This window comes from Artemia franciscana, chromosome 13 (assembly GCF_032884065.1).
Source record: "Artemia franciscana chromosome 13, ASM3288406v1, whole genome shotgun sequence".
Classification (NCBI taxonomy): Eukaryota; Metazoa; Arthropoda; class Branchiopoda; order Anostraca; family Artemiidae; genus Artemia; species Artemia franciscana.
This window is the reverse complement of record NC_088875.1, coordinates 5,282,706-5,305,477: the sequence shown is the minus strand read 5'-3', so window position 1 is coordinate 5,305,477 and position 22,772 is coordinate 5,282,706. Positions and strand designations below refer to the sequence as shown.

Sequence of the window (22,772 nt, the reverse complement as noted above, 5' to 3'; positions counted from 1 at the left end):
TTTTGATTTCAGTTCCAAAAGAATTAACATCCTTAATAAAACCATACAGCTTTATAATGTTTGAAGATGTTGTTGTTGAAAGTAACACCTTAAACGGATATTCAACCTCTTTTTTGTGGGAATATCGGGATCTGGCAACACCATTAATTCGGGCATGTTGTATGTCCATCGACGCGGTGATGGGCTTTTCACAAAACTTTTCGGCTCTTTTATCTCATCTCTCATTGTATTTGGCATTATTGGAGGAGTAAACACTTGAACGTAATCTTTCCTTGAACACTGGAACGCTGAACTTTTGTATCCTTTTTCATTTAGACATGGACTGTTATCAGATTCATGTTTTATACAGCAGTCACTAAGAAAATTGCACAAGGATGTGGGACTTTCAGCAACAATACTGTCTTGAATAGGTCTAGAAGAGGAATCATCAGGATGTTTGAGTGAAGTTTCCTCCAACAGGTGCCAGGTTTCACCGGTATGTCTCCATATCTGCTTTCTTCCATCAACCCATATCACCTCATCAGGATATCTTGGTGCACTTAAATCTTTTCCAGATACAATGTCTCGAACAGGTCTAGAAGAGGATTATTAGGCTGTTTGAATGAAGTTTCCTTCAGCTGGTACCACGTTTCACCGGTACGTCTCCATACCTGCTTTTTTCCATCAAGCCATATCACCTCATCAGAATATCTTGTTGAACTTAAAACTTTTCCAAATAACATGATAAAATAGTTGTTTTCTCTTAGCTTGGTAAACACAAACTGTAAATTATTAGTCAGAACCATGCCTTATATTATGAGAGTGACGTCATACCTTCTACCGTCTGAAATAGTTTTAAGTGAAAATGACGTCGTATCTATCATCTAAAATGCTTTTAAATGGATGTGACGTCACACCTTCAACCATTTGAAATGCTTTTAAATGAAAGTGACGTCACTGGTTCTTTAAAGTCCATTATAGAAATTTACCAGCTTTAAGGAAAATCCTGTCAATATACATGAACACATACTTATATTAACAAATCATTAATTTTTGACATTTACCCCTTGCCAAAGGTGGGATTGAACCCGCAACCCTCCATTCATGAGACATACCTTTATAGAATGTACTGTGAAAAGGTATCTCATTGCTTCTAAAGCATTATCATAGAAGCAATGGCCACTATATGATGACAAAAATATGTGGTAGATGTCTGAAAACCCAAGGATAGACGAGCACAAGCACCAAATTAACTAGTGCCGTAAAATGATTTCAATTGTATTCTATACAATTTTGTCTATGGCTATTATGTAGCGTCCAATAAATTTTATTCATCGAAGAAAAGATTTAATAAGAGAGTTTTCTCTCAAAAGATTATAGCCTGTAAAATGGCAGGAGTAGCAACAAAATTAGCCAAGCCAATTTTGTCCAAGACAGCTTGTCAAAAAGGACAACAGGTATTTATGTTGACAATTGTTAATTTCCTTTTTGACCAGTTTCTACTAATTTTTTCAGTAAACTTTTTGATTATGTAATCACTAGGACAGCTTAGGATCTTGGAGCCTAACTTGGCTAGTAGGTTGAGGTCACTGTTGGCTAGGGTTAAATTTATCAGTATTCAGATCAATTTTCTGTAGCCTACAAAAAGATGGCTAGGCCTGTACCATTCAATGTAAGCTTCACCTAATTTTTAAAAAACTGATTCCTGATGGAGCCTTGGCCTAGTTTAGCCCTAGGTATATTTCCTAAGGTAGTTCACTCCTCTCCCAAATATACTCCAGTCATACTAAGTTTAGTTCTTACAAAGTAGAACTTTGTCCAGCCTTAGAAAGTAGCCTGTCCCTAAACCCCCTAATGTGCAAGTATGTAGCCAAAATGATATATTTCCCATGTGTTTTTCTGGTTCTTGATTTCATCCTAGTTGGTTCAATTTATAGGTATACAGGTTGAAAAATGGCTAAATGTATAGGACTATAATTTGGGCTATATATCTACATATTAGAAGGACAAAAGGTAAAATTCTAGTTAATTGACTTCTTGCTATCTCAGAAAGGGTTTAGGCTATGAAAATTAAACTTTCAGGGATGAATCTACAGACTAAAGTATGTCCTGGGAAGGTATTTTGAAGCAACTACCTCTACTCCTTCTCCCTCTAGAGGGCCCTGACCTTTGATGACCTTTAAAATATGTGTGTTATAAAAATGAAACTTTGCAAAATAGATCTTTTGCTTAATTGAAGTAATACAAAATTGTTTTCAGCTTCATAACTTTGCCCAATTCCATTTTAATAAGGTTTTAAAGATATGTAAATACATTTCCTAAATAAAAAAAAAACAACATTGATATGGCTCAAAACTCTACTCAAATAACAGGAATTGTATTTTCAGAACTAAAGGCAGAGAAAAAGCAACTAGTAACTGAAAATTAAGGTAAAATGCTGTTTTGTTGAAATTTCATTAGGTATAGACCTGTCATGTACCCAAATTTCAGGGCTCTCTAAAGGGAGAAGGAGTAGAGGTGGGTACTTTAAAATACCTTCCCAGGACATACTTTGGTAAAATTCTAGTTATTGACTTTTGGCTATCTCAGTAAGGGGTTAGGTTAGGAAAATGAATCTTTCAGGGATGAATCTAAAGGCTAAAGTATGTCCCAGGAAGGTGTTTTGAAGTAACCAACTCCACTGCTTCTCCCTCTAGAGGGCCCTGACCTTTAAAAATATATGTGTTACAAAAGTGAAACCTTGTAAAATAGATCTTATGCTTGAATGAAGTACAATAAAACTGTTTTCAGCTTCACAACTTTGCTCAATCCCAAATTATGAGGCTTAAAAATATGCAAACACATTCCTAAATTTTGAATAAAACCCTTGATATGGCTCAGAATTCTACCCAAATAACAGGAATTGCATTTTCAGAACAAAAGGCAGAGAAAAGGCAACTGGTAACTGAAAATTAAGGTAAAATGTTGTTTTGTCAAAATTTCAATAGGTCATGTAATAGGTCAATGTAAAAATTTCAATACCTGTCATGTAGGCAAATTTCAGGGCCCTCTAGAGGGAGAAGGAGTAGAGATGGGTACTTCAAAATACCTTCATAGGACATACTTTAGCCTTTAGACAAATCCCTGAAAGTTTCATTTTCCTAACCTAAACCCTTTCCCAAGATAGCAAGAAGTCAATTAACTAGAATTTTACCAGACAAAATATAACAGATGTGTGGTCAAAATGAAGACTTATACATATACCAGTGATTGGTTTTAATGTCCAGAGATATGGTAGATTTGGTGCTGTTTTCAATCAAGATGCTAAAATGGCATTTTTATTGAAGGAACCCTCAAAACAGTAGCCTATTTTTAAAAATCTATGAGAGAATAAGGAGAAGGCAGACCCCCAACCCCCTATTGACACTTGCTTACTGGCCAGATACATCCCAATGCTATCTACAAAATGTTGTTGGTTAGTACATATGTATTTTTGGTGGAATTGATGTTTCTTTATTTACCTATGTTGATAATAACCTATCTTGAATCTAGGTTGCACCTTTTTGGGGAATAAGAGAACTTCTTTAGACTCCAGCATCAATATCAGCAAATTGGTCTGAATTTGGTAAAATTCTAGTTAATTGACTTCTAGCTATCTTGGAAAGGGTTTAGGTTAGGAAAATGAAACTTTCAGGGATGAATCTACAGACTAAAGTATGTTCCAGGAAGGTATTTTGAAGCAACTACCTCCACTCATTCTCCCTCTTGAGGGCCCTGGCCTTTGATGACCTTTAAAAATATGTGTGTTATAAAAGTGAAACCAAGTAAAATAGATCTTATGTTTCATTGAAGTGCAACAAAATTATTTTCAGCTTCATAACTTTGCTCAATTCCATTTTATAAGGTTTTAAAGATATGCAAATACATTTCCTAAATTTTGAAAAAAAACAAAAAACATTGGTATGGCTCAAAATTCTACTCAAATAACAGGAATTACATTTTCAGAACTAAAGGCAGAGAAAAAGCAACTAGTAACTGAAAATTAAGGTAAAATGTTGTTTTGTCAAAATTTCAATAGGTATAGACCTGTCATGTAGGCAAATTTCAGGGCCCTCTAGAGGGAGAAGGAATGGAGGTGGGTGCTTTAAAATACCTTCCTGGGACATACTTTAGCCTGTAGACCCATCACTGAAAGTTTCATTTTCCTAAACTAAACCCTTTCTGAGATAGCAAGAAGTCAATTAACTAGAATTTTACCCTGAATTTTAATGTTGATAAAGCTATAGCAATCACTTTCAATCTTAAGGGTAACTCTGACATGCAACTTGAACTTTCTGAAACATCTTTTCTGCTTTCTGATAGTGTTATTTATCTTGGTATGCCCATTGGAAGAAGTATTAAAGAAACCATTAAGCTTATAATTCAAAACCTTGCTAAAAAGATTCAAATTACATATGCTTTACTTGCATCTAGTATCACAAATCTTAGTTGGTTTCACCTTTCCAAACTTTACAACAGTCTAACTGTGCCCCATCTTCTTGCTATGTCCCCCATTTAGAAATTTTTCTGCTTCAAATAAAAAAAATTATTAACCAAATCTATTTTAAATTTGCCAAGTATCTGCTGCATTTTTGATAAAAGAGTGGAAGATTACAAATCCTCTGCTAGTTGATTGTAATCTATCTTTTTGTTGATTGCATATTGTCCCTTTTTATTTTTTTTTTTTACTCTGTCACCAGGGCTACAAACCCTCTTTTGTTTTGTTGATAGGTCAGAGATAAATTCAATTGAATTGAATTCTTTCTTGCTTGTTTCACATTACAAGCTAATTCATAAAACCAAATGAATCCAATCTAAAAAAAAGAAATAAATAAATAAGAAAAACCTGCAAATTTTCTATTGAGTTATACACCCAGTATGAAACTTCGACAGTGGCTTACCTTGGACTATTTTGGTTAAAATGTATCTTTTATAAACATAAATGGTAGGTTTCTAATCTGACATATGATCAAAACAGTTTTGTAAAGCTGATAGTGGCAGATGGCAAGGACTAAGGTTAGGAATGACTGAAATGTTTGATTTTTTTTTTTTAATTTATGCTTCAACAAAAGCTACTCTTACATCCTATTACAGGCTAGCCTATTTTTGAATACAATTATTCTGGTTCACAACACTTGCCTTACATTAAAGTAACCAAATCAAACATTGAAACATATCATTAAAAACAAGCTAATGATGGTACATGATCCCACAAATCCTTGTACGTTTTTAAAATATACTTGGCAATTTCTAAGAAGCAGAAAAATTTCTAAATGGGGGACATAGCAAGAAGATGGGGCACAGTTAGACTGTTGTAAAGTTTGGAAAGGTGAAACCACACAAATCCTGACAAGTAGAAATGCGTAAGAAAAAAGCAAAAAAAGAGCAAGAGAAATAGGCATAAAAAAATGGTAATAGGATTTCCTCACATTCCCAAGGTGTACACATCTTGTTTTTATCAAAGACCTGCCAATGACACATAAACTGGTTAAGAATGTTTATAAAATCATCAAGAACTTGCCAATCATTCTTTTCAAGAAGAGTCATAAGCCTCTGAAATCATCTGAAAGATTCAACTGTCAGTTCTCCCTCCATCCAGTCCTTCAAAAACCAACTTGACAAGGAGTAGGAGAAAAAGCAGTGGAGATTCAACTGGCAATTATCAACCCAATAGCATTACCAGTCTGGAAGACCTTAAAGTTCTCAGATGGATTAAGGTGATAAATAATTCTTCAGAATATATTCACACCATCCATGAAAACCAGTTCTCTACTCCTTAATTTTTTACTCCTTAATATTTAGGAGTTATGGGTCATTCTACTTCTTAGTATTAGACATGATCATCTTTAACTGGGTTGCTAGCTACTGCTGCAACCCAGATTATCCTTGTGTTGGCCCTGCAGTGTGTTACTACACCTGGGTTTGATCTCCAGGTTTGGAACCTGAGGTCAAGATTGACCAGAGATGGAAGATTGACTCAAAATTCAGTCTTCCATCTCCAGAGGAGAGCCCTTTAGCCACTCTTCTGTTTGCTTGTAAAGCTAGAAGTACAAAATTTAGAAGATATGTTTAAGTGTGCTCATAATATGTGTTGAGGGGGGCAAATGGATTAAAAAAAATACGAAAAAGTATTTTAAATGTGATGGAGTATTTTTGAAAAGGGAAAATATGAACAAAAAGGGAAAATACTTTGAATAAGTGCTTTTTAGAGGACAACTCTTGTCCCTTCTCCGTATTGGTATTCAAGAATGTATTTGTAGTTTCCACTTTGAATCTTTTTTATTTATCCAGTAAACGTGGATAATATTACCAAATTTAGACAGCATATCGTTCACACTAACTAGTTTCAGTTACCACACGGTAACTGAAAATTAAGGTAAAATGTTGTTTTGTCAAAATTTCAATAGGTATAGACCTGTCATGTAGGCAAATTTCAGGGCCCTCTAGAGGGAGAAGGAATGGAAGTGGGTACTTTAAAATACCTTCCTGGGATATACTTTAGCCTGTAGACCCATCCATGAAAGTTTCATTTTCCTAAACTAAACCTTTTCTGAGATAGCAAGAAGTCAATTAACTAGAATTTTACCCTGAATTTTAATGTTGATAAAGCTATAGCAATCATTTTCAATCTGAAGGGTAACTCTGACATGCAACTTGGACTTTCTGAAACATTTTTTCTGTTTTCTGATAGCCTTATTTATCTTGGTATGCCCATTGGAAGAAGTATTAAAGAAACCATTAAGCTTATAATTCAAAGCCTTGCTGAAAAGATTCAAATTACATATGCTTTACTTGCATCTAATATCACAAATCTTAGTTGGTTTCACCTTTCCAAACTTAACAACAGTCTAACTGCGCCCCATCTTCTTGCTATGTCCCCCATTTAGAAATTTTTCTGCTTCAAATAAAAAAATTATTAACCAAATCTATTTTAAATTTGCCAAGTATCTGCTGCATTTGCCTCCTTGGACTTGTAATTCTTCTCTGGTACAAAAATTTAAATTGATTCTGCCTGCAAACATTATTGATAAAAGAGTGGAAGATTACAAATCCTCTGCTAGTTGATTGTAATCTCTCTTTTTGTTGATTGCATATTGTCCCTTTTTATTTTTTTTTTACTCTGTCACTAGGGCTACAAACCCTCTTTTGTTTTGTTGATAGGTCAGAGATAAATTCAATTGAATTGAATTATTTCTTGCTTGTTTCACATTACAAGCTAATTCATAACACCAAATGAATCCAATCTAAAAAAAAAGAAATAAATAAATAAGAAAAACCTGCAAATTTTCTATTGACTTATAAACCCAGTATGAAACTTGGACAGTGGCTTACCTTGGACTATTTTGGTTAAAATTTATTTTTCATAAACATAAATGGTAGTTTTCTAATCTGAAATATGATCAAAACAGTTTTGTAAAGCTGATAGTGGCAGATGGCAAGGACTAAGGCTAGGAATGACTGAAATATTTGATGTTTTTTTTTTTTTATTTATGCTTCAACAAAAGTTACTCTTACATCCTATTACAGGCTAGCCTATTTTTGAATACAATTATTCTGGTTCACAACACTTGCCTTACATTAAAGTAACCAAATCAAACATTGAAACATATCATTAAAAAACAAGCTAATGATGGTACATGATCCCACAAATCCTTGTACGTTTTTAAAATATACTTGGCAATTTCTAAGAAGCAGAAAAATTTCTAAATGGGGGACATAGCAAGAAGATGGGGCACAGTTAGACTGTTGTAAAGTTTGGAAAGGTGAAACCACACAAATCCTGACAAGTAGAAATGTGTAAGAAAAAAGCAAAACAGAGCAAGAGAAATAGGCATAAAAAAAATGGTAATAGGATTTCTTCACATTCCCAAGGTGTACACATCTTGTTTTTATCAAAGACCTGCCAATGAAACATAAACTGGTTAAGAATGTTTATAAAATCATCAAGAACTTGCCAATCATTCTTTTCGAGAAGAGTCATAAGCCACTGAAATCATCTGAAAGATTCAACTGTCAGTGCTCCCTCCATCCAGTCCTTCAAAAACCAACTTGACAAGGAGCAGGAGAAAAAGAAGTGGAGATTCATCTGGCAATTATCAACCCAAGAGCACTACCAGTCTCGAAGACCTTAAAGCTCTCAGATGGATTAAGGTGATAAATAATTCTTCAGAATATACTCACACCATCCATGAAAACCAGTACTCTACTCCTTAATTTCTTACATTAAATCAATCAATTCAACTTTTGAAAAGCTCATAAACTACCTTTTTTTAATGTTGTGTAGCTTAATAAATTCTTGAGGTTATTTGACTATTTAAAACATTTTCATCATAAAACTAAAAACACACTTTTATTAGAAACAAAACCCTGCCTAAAAATAAAGAATGACCTGAAGCAATAAGAATGGTCTGGGTAGTGCATGTACTGATCTACTGACTTTCTGCCTTTGGCTGCAAGTGCAATGCAGGGTTGGGGCCAACATTTAGAGCTGGGTCAACACTGGCTGAGCTTATAGAATCCAAAACAAATAACCAGCAACACCAAGACTTGAACCCCCTGTCCTCAATATTCCAAATCTTGTGCAAATTTCAAATGTAGTCTAGACAAATTGTAAGTCCTGTGGTGGTGCATTGATTTTGACCTCATACTGGTAATATGGGACCCAGAGGTCAAACCTGACTGTAGTAACACTGTAGGCTAATGCAGGGACTATATCATTCATGAAGTGTTGTTAGTATGATTGCTGTTATTTTTACTAAAATTGTGTGATCCTGTAGTGGTGCAGTGGGTTTTACCTTAAGCGAGCAGTATTGGACCAAGAGATAGAACCTGGCTATAGCAACCCATTGCAAGGTTGAGGCAGGGACCTCAGCAGTCAAGAAGTGTTGTTAATCCAATTGCTTGTTTAAGATTGTATAAGGTAAGATTAAATGAGTTTTCAAGAATGCTTCTTGATTACTATTCAGTTTAAAAATTAAAATTATTGCTCAGGCACCATAAATACTTTTGCATTTATATAATAACTTTAGCAATTCTGAATTAAAAAAAATAATTTTTTGAAGTTTTTCTAGTTTCAATTCACAAGTCAATTTTTTTTAAAGCCTAACCCCATTTTACATAACTATATCTGCATGCTTTTATTAATGTTGAAAATACTATTTTTTTTTTTTATTATTTTTTTTTTTTATTATTTTTTGTATGCAGAAGATGTTAAGAAAATTTGTTATATTGTCATAGAAAAATTCAGCTTTTTTTTTGTAAAAAACTGATTCTATTTTAAAATCATTTTTAATTGCCAAAGGCAATATATGTGGCAATTTCTTTTAAATGAGCCATTATACAGCTCTCTGTGATGTTCCAGTGCTCAGCTATCTTGGCAAATCAAGAAAAAAAAAAGATGCTGTCAATGCAGAATATCATAGTTCAAGCAACTTATCTTGTTTTCAAGCCAATAAATTTTCCTTTTTATTCAAGACAAGAGACATTAAGCTTCCTATATAGGGGTCTTAGACAAAGTGGTTCAAATAATGTACTTCTGTTTTGAGCTGACTCTATTTTTAGGAGTTATGGGTCATTCTACTTCTTAGTATTAGACATGATCATCTTTAACTGGGTTGCTAGCTACTGATGCAACCCAGATTATCCTTGTGTTGGCCCTGCAGTGTGTTACTACACCTGGGTTTGATCTCCAGGTTTGCAACCTGAGGTCAAGATTGACCAGAGATGGAAAATTGACTCAAAATTCAATCTTCCATCTCCAGAGGAGAGCCCTTTAGCCACTCTTCTGTTTGCTTGTAAAGCTAGAAGCACAAGATTTAGAAGATATGTTTAAGTGTGCTCATGGGTATCAATTAGCAAAAATATGTGTTGAGGGGGGCAAATGGATTAAAAAAAAAATACAAAAAAGTATTTTAAATCTGATGGAGTATTTTTGAAAAGGGAAAATATGAACAAAAAGGGAAAATACTTTGAATAAGTGTTTTGGAGAGGACAACTCTTGTCCCTTCTCCATATTGGTATTCAAGAATGTATTTGTAGTTTCCACTTTGAATCTTTTTTATTTATCCAGTAAATGTGGATAATATTACCAAATTTAGACAGCATATCTTTCGCACTAACTAAAATGTATCTCTTGCAAATAGATGGTTGTTTCGTATTCTTAGATGTGATGGAGATAGTTTTAAAAAGTTAGGAGTGGCAAATGGCTAGTACTAGACTAGCAAGGATTGACTGACTATAATCTTGGAATTTTTGTTGTTGCTATTTATGCTTAATCAAAAGTTACTCTTACACCCTAACATCCAAAAGAATAATAAAATATTACTCAACAATCAAATTGGATTAACATCCAAATCCAATAAAATATTACTCAATAAAAGGCTAGCCTTTTTTGAATACAATTATTCTGATTTATAACATTTGCCTTCTATTAAATATATCTATGATAAAGTGCATATATGATCTAGATACTTAATTCTAATTTTCAGATATAATGTCCAAGGTTAGTCTGTATCTTCCAAATTTAGTCTCAAATTGAAAATATACGTCTATGATCAGGCTCCACTGTTGACTTTCAGTGTATTTAAAATAGTTGTTATTGTGCATTCACGCTAATCATATATTTTTTTTCAAAAGTTTTGACAAATTCAAAGGTAAAACAATCCACCTTTTAGGCAGTATAGTGGAAATTTTACAGGAATTTAACTGTTTGAGTAATTATTAGGAGCCTGACTACTGGCTGTCTAACCCTAACAATAGTATTGGGCAAAATTTCAGATAAGGGCAGTGGCGACCCTTTGAGGGGTTAGTGCAGGAGGTATATTCTTCAAAGAACTCCCCATGGCCTAACTCAACTAATTTTTAAGATAGCAAACAGCCCATCATCTAGAATTTTACTGATTCCTAGCTACTTTACAAGACTGAAACTTCACTGATAGAATTTAAAATGCTTCATTCTTGAAGTGTCTCTTTGTCTATCCTTTCCCCCCTCACAATAAAAATATCAACACCCCCCCTCCCTCTTCCAAAAGAAACACTATGCTGTAGGCTAATAGCAAAGTTCAACTTTGTTATGTTTAGAAGATTTAAATCAGATTTTTAATGTTGCTTTTTGTTAATTTCATTTCAACACCCCCTCCCATTCTTACCATAATGCATAAGGTAATGCACTACCTACCAGAACCAAACAATATGGTTCCAAAGTTAGCCTGGTAACATTCTTGTCTGTAGACTCTTCAGGAGGAAATGTGAAAATACCAATAATGGTGAAAATGAAATACAGAAATACACTAATGAATAACTACACTAACGAACAAACGAACTTGTTCTTCTTGATTTTCTGATTTTCCTGTCTTCTTGATTGACTTGTTCTTCTTGATTTTCTTCATCTTTGTGATAAATTTCTTCTTTATTTTTGTCATTTTCTGTTCCCTCCAAATGGCCCCTCCAGACCCAAGTTTGTCCCCCAGACATTAGTTTACACTCCCTCCCCGCCTGCTGAAATTTGTTTTTACAAAACATCTAGTCAAAATTAAGACAAGCCTGCATAATTCAAGTATCAAGAGAAACAGGTCAGTTTTCATTAATATATTTTCGCTTTTATGTTAATATGTTACTAATTGTTAGTTTTCACTGTCAGTTTCACATGATTTGGGAAAAATGACTCGAAGTTTGCTCCCCCCCCCCGGTATTGACAAAATTACACCTCTGCTCCTAGCTGAAAACTTTTTGGGCTGATATTGCAGCGAATACTTCAAAATTGTTTTCAAAGTAGAAAAATAATTGAAGTATACTTTGATACTCTAGTTACAAAAGAAACCTTAAAAAACGCATCGAAAATATGAAATTGATATCTTCTCCCTTATGATTTCTGGTAATATTTTTGATCTGTGCTGTTTTTATAAAAGTAAAGAGTAATATTAAACCCCAAGATGAGCCGAATTTATTCCATATAACAGTGGACTGCCCTTCTTCATCACACCAAGACCTTTTAGTCGCAGAAAATTCTGAGGGTGCTCATTAGATTAGAAATTGAGAGTTCAAGTCCCTTTTTTACAAGTCAAAAGTGATTGTAGACCAACCAGCTGCAAGGGGGGGGTATGTTCTCTGTGGGGGTATATTTCTGGGGTTATTTTTCAGGAGGGGTAACCACTGGCTACCATATTTAGATAGAGCATTAAATGGTGATCTGAGATAAAATCATCATATATTGGATTTATTGTCCCATAAATTAAAACTATCAAAATTACTTCAAAATGTTTTTTGGGGGTGGGGGTTTGTCGAAAACAAAAGAGGAATGGAGCGTTTGGAAAAACGATGAATAACCAGAAAAACTAGAAAAGATTAGTAGAAATGGCGAACGATTAAATTGGTGATCTGGAAACAGTCCAGCTGCTTCTTCGGCAGTCACATTAGTCTCAACACATAATAACAGTTTAAGTGAAAAGTTAAATTAAGTGAAATATTTTGAATTTGCACCTGATGATGACAGACACAGGTCCTGTCAGAATTATCGTTTGAAAAAATCAATTACCTGAGATTCATAGCTTAAGTAAGCTTATTACCATCTGTCATTATTATTTTTTTTTTCAGGGCAAAATGCATTTTTCAATTATAGGTTGGGTTCAAATTTGTTGTTTATTGGACTATATTTTAATGAAAGAAACATGTTTTTCAATCGAAATACAACAATAATGTTTTCGAATATTAGGAGAAATCTAAGAAGAAGGATAAACGATCCCTTCTCCTCCCATCCCTTGTTAGCACCGTTGATTTACTCTGATTAACTACTTACAAATCCAGAAATTTATTGCCATTGCAAAAAAGTAGAGCAGGTTGAGGGAGCGGAGTAAGGTTAGAAACGACACTACTTAGAACCGGTGTGTAATTATGCATTCAGCTGGACAGGGGCTTGGAAAAAATTTGTCCCTGCCATGTTTTTGTTAAGCATGGAAATTTATACAGCGAGTTACAGCATGGCAAACAAAAATGCTCGTTCAGATTAGTCTATTGTAGTATAGTTTTAGACCTTTTTACTATGCTAAATCAGATGGCTATCTTATAATTTTGATTGGTCTCTAGCGGACAATGGTTGCGGGAGGGGACTAGATACCCTCCAAACTTAATACTAACTCAAAACGGGCACTAGAACTTTTGCTTCCCGTTCGAATGAACTCTGTTAAGCTTATAGGACCAATGGTTCAATACGATCATATCATGGACGAAAAAATAAACATTTATTCGTGGTCTTTCTTCTTCCAACAAAAACCACAAATTTTCGTAGATTGGAGCTTGAAACCGCTACAGTAGGGCTCTCTGGTATGCTAAATCTGACTCTACCGTTTTATTAAGATCACCGGACTTTTTGGGGCTGCTTCTCCCTTTTCCTAAAATTGACGAATTTTCTCCGGCTTGTAGATTTTGACGGGTATTATTAAATTTAAGGAAGTTTATATATTTGTAATCAGCACAAAAATTTGGTGTACCGTTTTTAACCAAAAATCCTTTTCTTAGATTTTTAATTACTATTGGGCCGATTCACTCCTTATTAACAGTTTATATACAAACTGTTAAATAAAACGTGCTGATCTTAGCATGACAAATCGTATCCCTTGAACTATTTGAGCCAATGCTATTTAATTCATTAAGGACAATAAAAAAGTTTTGAATTTCTAGAAACTGAAATGAAAAAAAAAAAAATTTTGTTAATATATTTTGACTTTTTGAGGGTGCCTTTTTTTTTTAAAAACCAAGCCAATTTTCTGAGTCTCATAGCTTTTGATGGGCAACCTTAAACTTTGAAATTGGCATAAAATGTTTTTTTTTATGTATCTATCGTCTTCAATATTCATTTTTTATGGTTTCAGATACTATAGTGTCAAGTCACTCTTTACCCACAGTTTGTTACCATGAACTAATTGATAAGACGCTCTGATCTGAGCATGACAAATTGTTTCCCTATAACACTGAGCTCAGGCTATGTCGTTCATTTAGGACAGCAGGGAAATTTTTGAAACCTGTAAAACTCAGTGTAAACAAAACAATTTACATAGGCAAAGAAAAATATAAAATGTCAAAATTTTTATTTACGTCGTACCTTCGTACGAAGGTACGTCGTACCTTCTATCATCTAAAATACTTTTAAATGGAAGTGACGTCACACCTTCTACCATCTGAAATGCTTTTAAATGAAAGTGACGTCATTACTTCTTTAAAGTCCATTATAGAAATTTACCAGCTTTAAGGAAAATCCTGTCAATATACATGAACACATACTTATATTGAGAAATCATTCCTTTTTGACATTTATCCCTTGCTACTGGTGGGATTGAACCCGCAAACCTCAATTCATGAGACACACCTTTATAGAGTGTAGTGTACTGAGGGCCACTGCATGATGACGACAATACGTGGTAGAAGCCTGAAAACCTAAGGATAGACGAGCACAAGCACCAAATTAATTAGTGCCGTAAAATGATTTCAATTGTATCCCATACAATTTTGTCTATGGCTAGTGTGTGGACTCCAATAAATTTTATTCGTCGAAGAAAAGATTTATTTAGGAGAGTTTTCTCTCAAAAGGTTATAGCCTGTAAAATGGCGGGAGTAGCAACAAAATTAGCCAAGCCAATTTTGTCCAAGACAGCTTGTCAAAAGGACAACAGGTATTTATGTCGACAATAGTTAATTCCCTTTTTTGACCAGTTTCTACTAATTTTTTCAGTAAAATTTTTGATTATGTAATCACTAGGACAGCTTAGGATCTTGGAGCCTAACTTGGCTAGTAGGTTGAGGTCACTGTTGGCTAGGGTTAAATTTATCAGAGTTCAGATCAATTTTCTGTAGCCTACAAAAAGATGGCTAGGCCTGTACCATTCAATGTAAGCTTCGCCTATTTTTTTTAAAACTGATTCCTGATGGAGCCTTGGCCTAGTTTAGCCCTAGGTGTATTTCCTAAGGTAGTTCATTCCTCTCCCAAATATACTCCAGTCCTACTAAGTTTAGTTCTTAAAAAGTAGAACTTTGCCCAGCCTTAAAAAGTAGCCTGCCCCTAAACCCCCTAATATCCAAGTATGTAGCCAAAATGATATATTTGGTAAAATTCTAATTAATTGACTTCTTGCTATCTTGGCAAGGGTTTAGGTTAGGAAAATGAAACTTTCAGGGATGGGTCTACAGGCTAAAGTATATCCTGGAAAGGTATTTTAAAGTACCCACCTCCACTCGTTCTCCCTCTAGAGGGCCCTGAAATGTGCCTACATGACAGGTCTATTGAAATTTTGACAAAACAACATTTTACCTTAATTTTCAGTTACTAGTTGCTTTTTCGGTAAAATTCTAGTTAATTGACTTCTTGCTATCTCAGAAAGGGTTTAGGTTAGGAAAATGAAACTTTCAGGGATGAACCTATAGACTAAAGTATGTCCTGGGAAGGTATTTTGAAGCAACTACCTCCACTCCTTCTCCCTCTAGAGGGCCCTGACCTTTGATGACCTTCAAAACATGTGTCTTATAAAAGTGAAACCTTGCAAAATATATCTTCTGCTTAATTGAAGTACGACAAAATTGTTTTCAGCTTCATAACTATGCCCAATTCTATTTTATAAGGTTTTAAAGATATGCAAATACATTTCCTAAATTTTGAAAAAAAAACATTGATATGGCTCAAAATTCTACTCAAATAACAGGAATTGCATTTCCAGAACTAAAGGCAGAGAAAAAGTAACTAGTAAGTGAAATTTAAGGTCAAATGTTGTTTTGTGAAAATTTCAATAGGTATAGACCTGTCATCTAGGCAAATTTCAGGGCCCTCTAGAGGGAGAAGAAGTAGAGGTGGGTGCTTTAAAATACCTTCCCAGGACACACTTTAGTCTGTAGATTCCTCCCTGAAAGTTTCATTTTCCTAACCTAAACCCTCTTTGAGATAGCAAGAAGTCAATTAACTAGAATTTTACCGCTTTTTCTCTTCCTTTAGTTCTGTAAATTCAATTCCTGTTATTTGAGTAGAATTTTGAGCCATATCAATGTTTTTTTTTTCAAAATTTAGGAAATATATTTGCATAACTTTAAAACCTTATAAAATGGAATCGAGCAAAGTTATGAAGCTGAAAACAATTTTGTTGTACTTCAATTAAGCAGAAGATCTATTTTGCAAGGTTTCACTTTTATAACACATATATTTTTAAAGGTCATCAAAGGTCAGGGCCCTCTAGAGGGAGAAGTAGTGGAGGTAGTTGCTTCAAAATACCTTCCCGGGACATACTTTAGTCTTTAGATTCATCCATGAAAGTTTCATTTTTCTAACCTAAACCTTTTCTGAGATAGCAAGAAGTCAATTAAATAGAATTTTACCATATATTTTCCATGTGTTTTTCTGGTTCTTTATTTCATCCTAGTTGGTTCAATGGTAAAATTCTAGTTAATTGACTTCTTGCTATCTTGGAAAGGGTTTAGGTTAGGAAAACAAAACTTTCAGGGATGGGTCTACAGGCTAAAGTATGTCCTGGGAAGGTATTTTAAAGTACTCACCTCTACTCCTTCTCCCTTTAGAGGGCCCTGTAACTTGGGTACATGACAGGTCTATACCTAATGAAATTTTGACAAAACAATGTTTTACCTTAATTTTCAGTTACTAGTTGCTTTTTGTCTGCCTTTAGTTCTGAAAATGCAATTCCTGTTATTTGAGTAGAATTTTGAGCCATATCAATGGTTTGTTTTTTATTTAGGAAATGTATTTGCATATCTTTAAAACCTTATAAATTGGAATTGAGTAAAGTTATGAAGCTGAAAACAATTTTTTGTACTTCAATTAAGCAGAAGATCTATTTTGCAAAGTTTCACTTTTATAACACACATATTTTTAAAGGTCATCAAAGGTCAGGGCCCTCTAGAGGGAGGAGTGGAGGTATTTGCTTCAAAATACCTTCCCAGGACATATTCTAGTCTGTAGATTCATCCGTGAAAGTTTAATTTTCATAGCCTAAACCCTTTCTGAGATAGCAAGAAGTCAATTAACTAGAATTTTACCTTTTGTCCTTCTAATATGTAGATATATAGCCCAAATTATAGTCCTATACATTTAGCCATTTTTCAACCTGTGTACCTATAAATTGAACTGGTAAAATTCTAGTTAATTGACTTCTAGCTATCTTGGAAAGGGTTTAGGTTAGGAAAATGAAACTTTCAGGAATGAATCTACAGACTAAAGTATGTTCCAGGAAGGTATTTTGAAGTAACTACCTCCACTCCTTCTCCCTCTTGATGCCCCTGACCTTTGATTACCAAAACTGAAATGTTTGATGTTTTTTTTTTAATTTATGCTTCAACAAAAGCTACTCTTACATCCTATTAAATAAAAAAAAAAACAATTTTTTTCAACTGAAAGTAAGGAGCGACATTAAAACTTAAAACGAACAGAAATTACTTCGTATATGAAAGGGGCTGCTTCCTCATCAACGCCCCGCTCTTTACGCTAAAGTTTGACTCTTTCTCTCAACTCTTCTTTTTAAAACAGTAAAAAACAGTAGCGTTGATGAGGAAGCAGCCCCTTTCATATACGAAGTAATTTCTGTTCGTTTTAAGTTTTAATGTCGCTCCTTACTTTCAGTTGAAAAAACTTGTTTGTTTTTTTTATTTAATTTCTGAACGTTTTTGAATCAATGCATGTTTTGATTTTGGCTCTCTACAGAGAAATAATTGAAACGAAATTTGCATTTTTTTTTTTTGCTAAATGGCTTTCTCATAATTTTGATCGAATGATATTGAGAAAAAAAGAGCGAGGGAGGAAGCCTAGTTGCCCTCCAATTTTTGGTTAATTAAAAAGGCAACTAGAACTTTTAATTTTTTACGAATCTTTTTATTAGTAAAAGATATACGTAACTCATAAACTAACTTACGAAAAGAATGTTTTATTCTCATGTTTTTATTACACATATGAGAGGGTTCGCCCCCTCGTCAGTACCTCTCTCTTTACACTAAATCTTAAATTTTGTCCCAATTCATTAAGAATGACCCCTGAATCACAAAAGCCGTAGAATAAATAGTTGACATTGCTAAAAACACTTTAGCGTAAAGAGCGAGGTATTAGGAGGAGGTGAGCCCCTCATATGGGTAATAATTTCTGTTTGTTTTAAGTTTTAATGCTGCTCCTTACTTCCAGCTGAAATAAACTTTTTCATATTTATTTTTTCATCGTTTTTTTTTTTAAATAATGCTAGTAAATCCTGCGCTCCCTTCATGGAAATTTTCTTCCCCCCATGACAAATTCCTCGATGGAAAGTTCCCCCAGTATATCCCCCTCTTCTCAACCCCTCCCCCCAACCAAAAAATCCTCCTGAAAACACCTGTACACTTCCCAATAACCATTACTATATGTAAGCACTGGTCAAAGTTTGTAAATTGTAGCCCCTCCCACGGGGACTGTGGAGGAGTAAGTCGTTTCCAAAGACATAGTTATAAGGTTTTTTTAAATACGTTGAATAAAATGGCTATCTCAGAATTTTGATCCGTTGACTTTGGGAAAATAATTAGCGTGGGAGGGGGCCTAGGTGCCCTCCAATTTTTTCGGTCACTTAAAAAGGGCATTAGAACTTTTCATTTCCGTTAGAATGAGCCCTCTCGCAACATTCTAGGACAACTGGGTCGATACGATCACCCCTGGGAAAAGGAAAAAAGAAAAAAAAAACAAACAAACAAATAAACACGCATCCGTGATCTGCCTTCTGGCAAAAAATACAAAATTCCACATTTTTGTAGATAGGAACTTGAAACTTCTACAGTAGGGTTTTCTGATACGCTGAATCTGATGGTGTAATTTTCGTTAAGATTCTATTACAATTTAGGGGGTGTTTCCCCCTATTTTCTAAAATAACACAAATTTTCTCAGGCTCGTAACTTTTGACGCGTAAGACTAAACTTGATGAAACTTATATATTTAAAATCAGCATTAAAATGCGATTCTTTTGATGCAGCTATTGGTATCAAAATTCCATTTTTTAGAGTTTTGGTTTCTATTGAGCCGGGCCGCTCTTTACTACAGTTCGTTACCACGAACTGTTTGATTACAGGCTAGCCTATTTTTGAATACAATTATTCTGGTTCACAACACTTGCCTTACATTAAAGTAACCAAATCAAACATTGAAACATATCATTAAAAAACAAGCTAATGATGGTACATGATCCCACAAATCCTTGTACGTTTTTAAAATATACTTGGCAATTTCTAAGAAGCAGAAAAATTTCTAAATGGGGGACATAGCAAGAAGATGGAACACAGTTAGACTGTTGTAAAGTTTGGAAAGGTGAAACCACTCGAATCCTGACAAGTAGAAATGCGTAAGAAAAAAGCAAAAAAAGAGCAAGAGAAATAGGCATAAAAAATGGTAATAGGATTTCCTCACATTCCCAAGGTGTACACATCTTGTTTTTATCAAAGACCTGCCAATGGCACATAAACTGGTTAAGAATGTTTATAAAATCATCAAGAACTTGCCAATCATTCTTTTCAAGAAGAGTCATAAGCCTCTGAAATCATCTGAAAGATTCAACCGTCAGTGCTCCCTCCATCCAGTCCTTCAAAAACCAACTTGACAAGGAGCAGGAGAAAAAGAAGTGGAGATTCATCTGGCAATTATCAACCCAAGAGCACTACCAGTCTCGAAGACCTTAAAGTTCTCAGATGGATTAAGGTGATAAATAATTCTTCAGAAAATATTCACACCATCCATGAAAACCAGTTCTCTACTCCTTAATTTTTTACTCCATAATATTTAGGAGTTATGGGTCATTCTACTTCTTAGTATTAGACATGATCATCTTTAACTGGGTTGCTAGCTACTGCTCCAACCCAGATTATCCTTTTGATGGCCCTGCAGTGTGTTGCTACACCTGGGTTTGATCTCCAGGTTTGCAACCTGAGGTCAAGATTGACTCAAAATTCAATCTTCCATCTCCAGAGGAGAGCCCTTTAGCCACTCTTCTGTTTGCTTGTAAAGCTACAAGTACAAGATTTAGAAGATATGTTTAAGTGTGCTCATGAGTATCAACTAGCAAAATATGTGTTGAGGGGGGCAAATGGATTAAAAAAAAAAAATACAAAAAAGTATTTTAAATCTGGTGGAGTATTTTTGAAAAGGGGAAATATGAACAAAAAGGAAAAATACTTTGAATAAGTGTTTTGGAGAGGACAACTCTTGTCCCTTCTCCATATTGGTATTCAAGAATGTATTTGTAGTTTCCACTTTGAATCTTTTTCGTTTATCCAGTAAATGTAAATAATATTACCAAATTTAGACAGCATATCTTTCACACTAACTAAAATGTATCTCTTGCAAATAGATGGTTGTTTTGTATTCTTAGATGTGATGGAGATAGTTTTAAAAAGTTAGGAGTGGCAAATGGCTAGTACTAGACTAGCAAGTATTGACTGACTATAATCTTGGAATTTTTGCTTGTTGCTATTTATGCTTAATCAAAAGTTACTCTTACACCCTAACATAGGCTAGCCTATTTTGAATACAATTATTCTGATTTATAATATTTGCCTTCTATTAAATATATCTATGATAAAGTGCATATATGATCTAGATACTTAGTTCTAATTTTGAGATCTAATGTCCAAGGTTAGTCTGTATCTTCCAAATTTAGTCTCAAATTGAAAATGTATGTCTATGATTAGGCTCCACTGTTGACTTTCAGTGTATTTAAAATAGTTGTTATTGTGCATTCACGCTAATCATATATTTTTTTTTCAAAAGTTTTGACAAATTCAAAGGTAAAACAATCCGCCTTTTAGGCAGTATAGTGGAAGTTTACAGGAATTTAACTGTTTTGAGTAATTATTAGGAGCCTGACTACTGGCTGTCTAACCCTAACAATAGTATTGGACAAAATTTCAGATAAGGGCAGTGGCGACCCTTGGAGGGGTTAGTGCAGGAGGTATATTCTTCAAAGAACTCCCCATGGCCTAAATCAACTAATTTTTAAGATAGCAAACAGCCCATCATCTAGAATTTTACTGATTCCTAGCTACTTTACAAGACTGAAACTTCACTGATAGAATTTAAAATGCTTCATTCTTGAAGTGTCTCTTTGTCTATCCTTTCCCCCCTCACAATAAAAATATAAACCCCCCCCCCCTCCCTCTTCCAAAAGAAACACTATGCTGTAGGCTAATAGCAAAGTTCAACTTTGTTATGTTTAGAAGGTTTAAATCAGATTTTAAATGTTGCTTTTTGTTAATTTCATTTCAACGCCCCCTCCCATTCCTACCATAATGCATAAGGTAATGCACTACCTACCAGAACCAAACAATATGGTTCCAAAGTCAGCCTGGTAACATTCTTGTCTGTAGACTCTTCAGGAGGAAATGTGAAAATACCAATAATGGTGAAAATGAAATACAGTTAATACACTAATGAATAACTACACTAATGAAACCAATACGAAATGAAGGCACCACTACATATGTTTATTTTCAAAACTAAAGAAAATCATAAATTTAATTCCTTTTAAAAAACACCTCCATATGCAGTAATGCAGATTTTGGTAGTAGTAGGCACCAGATTAAAAAGCAAAGAAATATACATGACACCAAACACCTTAAAAAGATGTGGCTTTCCTTTGAAGGTGTAGTTTTCTCTTCAGTATCAATAGATTATTAATGTTTGAATTTAAAAGATAAAAGGGACTGTCAAGTTTAAATAATTAGTTTTTCTTGTTTATCTTCATGGCTCATCATGACACTGCTGACAAAATATGACACTGCCCCTACAGCTTTATAGTTTAGAAAGAGCCAAAATAAAAATCTTAAAATCACTATTTTAAGGTATGAATAGACCTAATGTGGATTCAGGGGATAACATTTTTTTATTTTGACGTCCTTGGTAATTTAATGTAGGATTAAAATCCCAGATGTTTCCTGTTTTGGTTAGATTACCAGATGTTAAGTAGGATAAATTTTAACGTTGAAAAGTGATTGCCTGCAGACATTGGTGATTCTTAGCTGGGGGAGGTACTGTTAGCTCTCCAATGGTTTATGATAATTTGAAGTTGTCATGTGAAGCTTGAAATGACTACTTTTTGTATTGCTTTAGAAAATATAGCTAGACTAGTGTTGTATATTTTAGGTATGTTTTGGGAAATATGACTATAAGTCTCTGAACCAAGATTAGAATATTGGAAGCTACAGTGATGACAGTAGTCAAATTATGGTTCTGAAGCATGGGTACTTAAAAAAAAGACAAAGATTTGCTTGATGTTTTCCAGAGAAATTGCCTATGGGGTGTTTTGAATACCTGGCTGACTGATAGTATTTTAAACAGTATACTGTACAAAAAGTGTGATCCAGTCCTGCTATCTAGAGCTATAATAGGACAAAGTTTGAGATGGCTAGAGTACATTCTGCAGATCAAGGATGATAGATTGCCAAAGATTATTGTTTTGGCCAACTATCTAAGGCTAAATGGAAAGCATGTTGTTTGCACTTGGGATGGGAAGACATTCTAAAGAAAGATTTAGGGGAAACAAAATCTTCCTTGGAAGGTGTAAAGAGGGAGACGTTTAGTAGATTAAGATTGAGGAGGAGCATGCATAGCTGTGATGGCCTCAGATGGCTTGGTGGTGTTACGAGTTGTTAGTTGTAGTGGCAGTAGCCCGATCTTTGGGGTTAATGTTTACTATTCAGTGGCACCAGTTGTGGGAGGGAGGCATTTGCTCACCATGATATTTTTAGCTCTAGACTCTTCTACAGGTATGCTGGTGTACATTCTTTTTTTT

The 22,772-nt window shown here is 34.3% G+C and overlaps 1 protein-coding gene across 1 annotated transcript in view; it reads left to right on the top strand.

Annotated features, from left to right (window-relative positions):
- Positions 1–1,288: 1,288 nt before the first annotated feature.
- The window catches only part of LOC136034427 (cytochrome c1, heme protein, mitochondrial-like), a 49,672-nt gene continuing 28,188 nt past the window's right edge, over positions 1,289–22,772 (top strand). Inside the window, exon 1 of the mRNA XM_065715602.1 lies at positions 1,289–1,436. Coding sequence (XP_065571674.1) covers positions 1,368–1,436 — 69 coding nt within the window. The 5' untranslated portion in view covers positions 1,289–1,367. The remainder of the gene's footprint in view (positions 1,437–22,772) is intronic.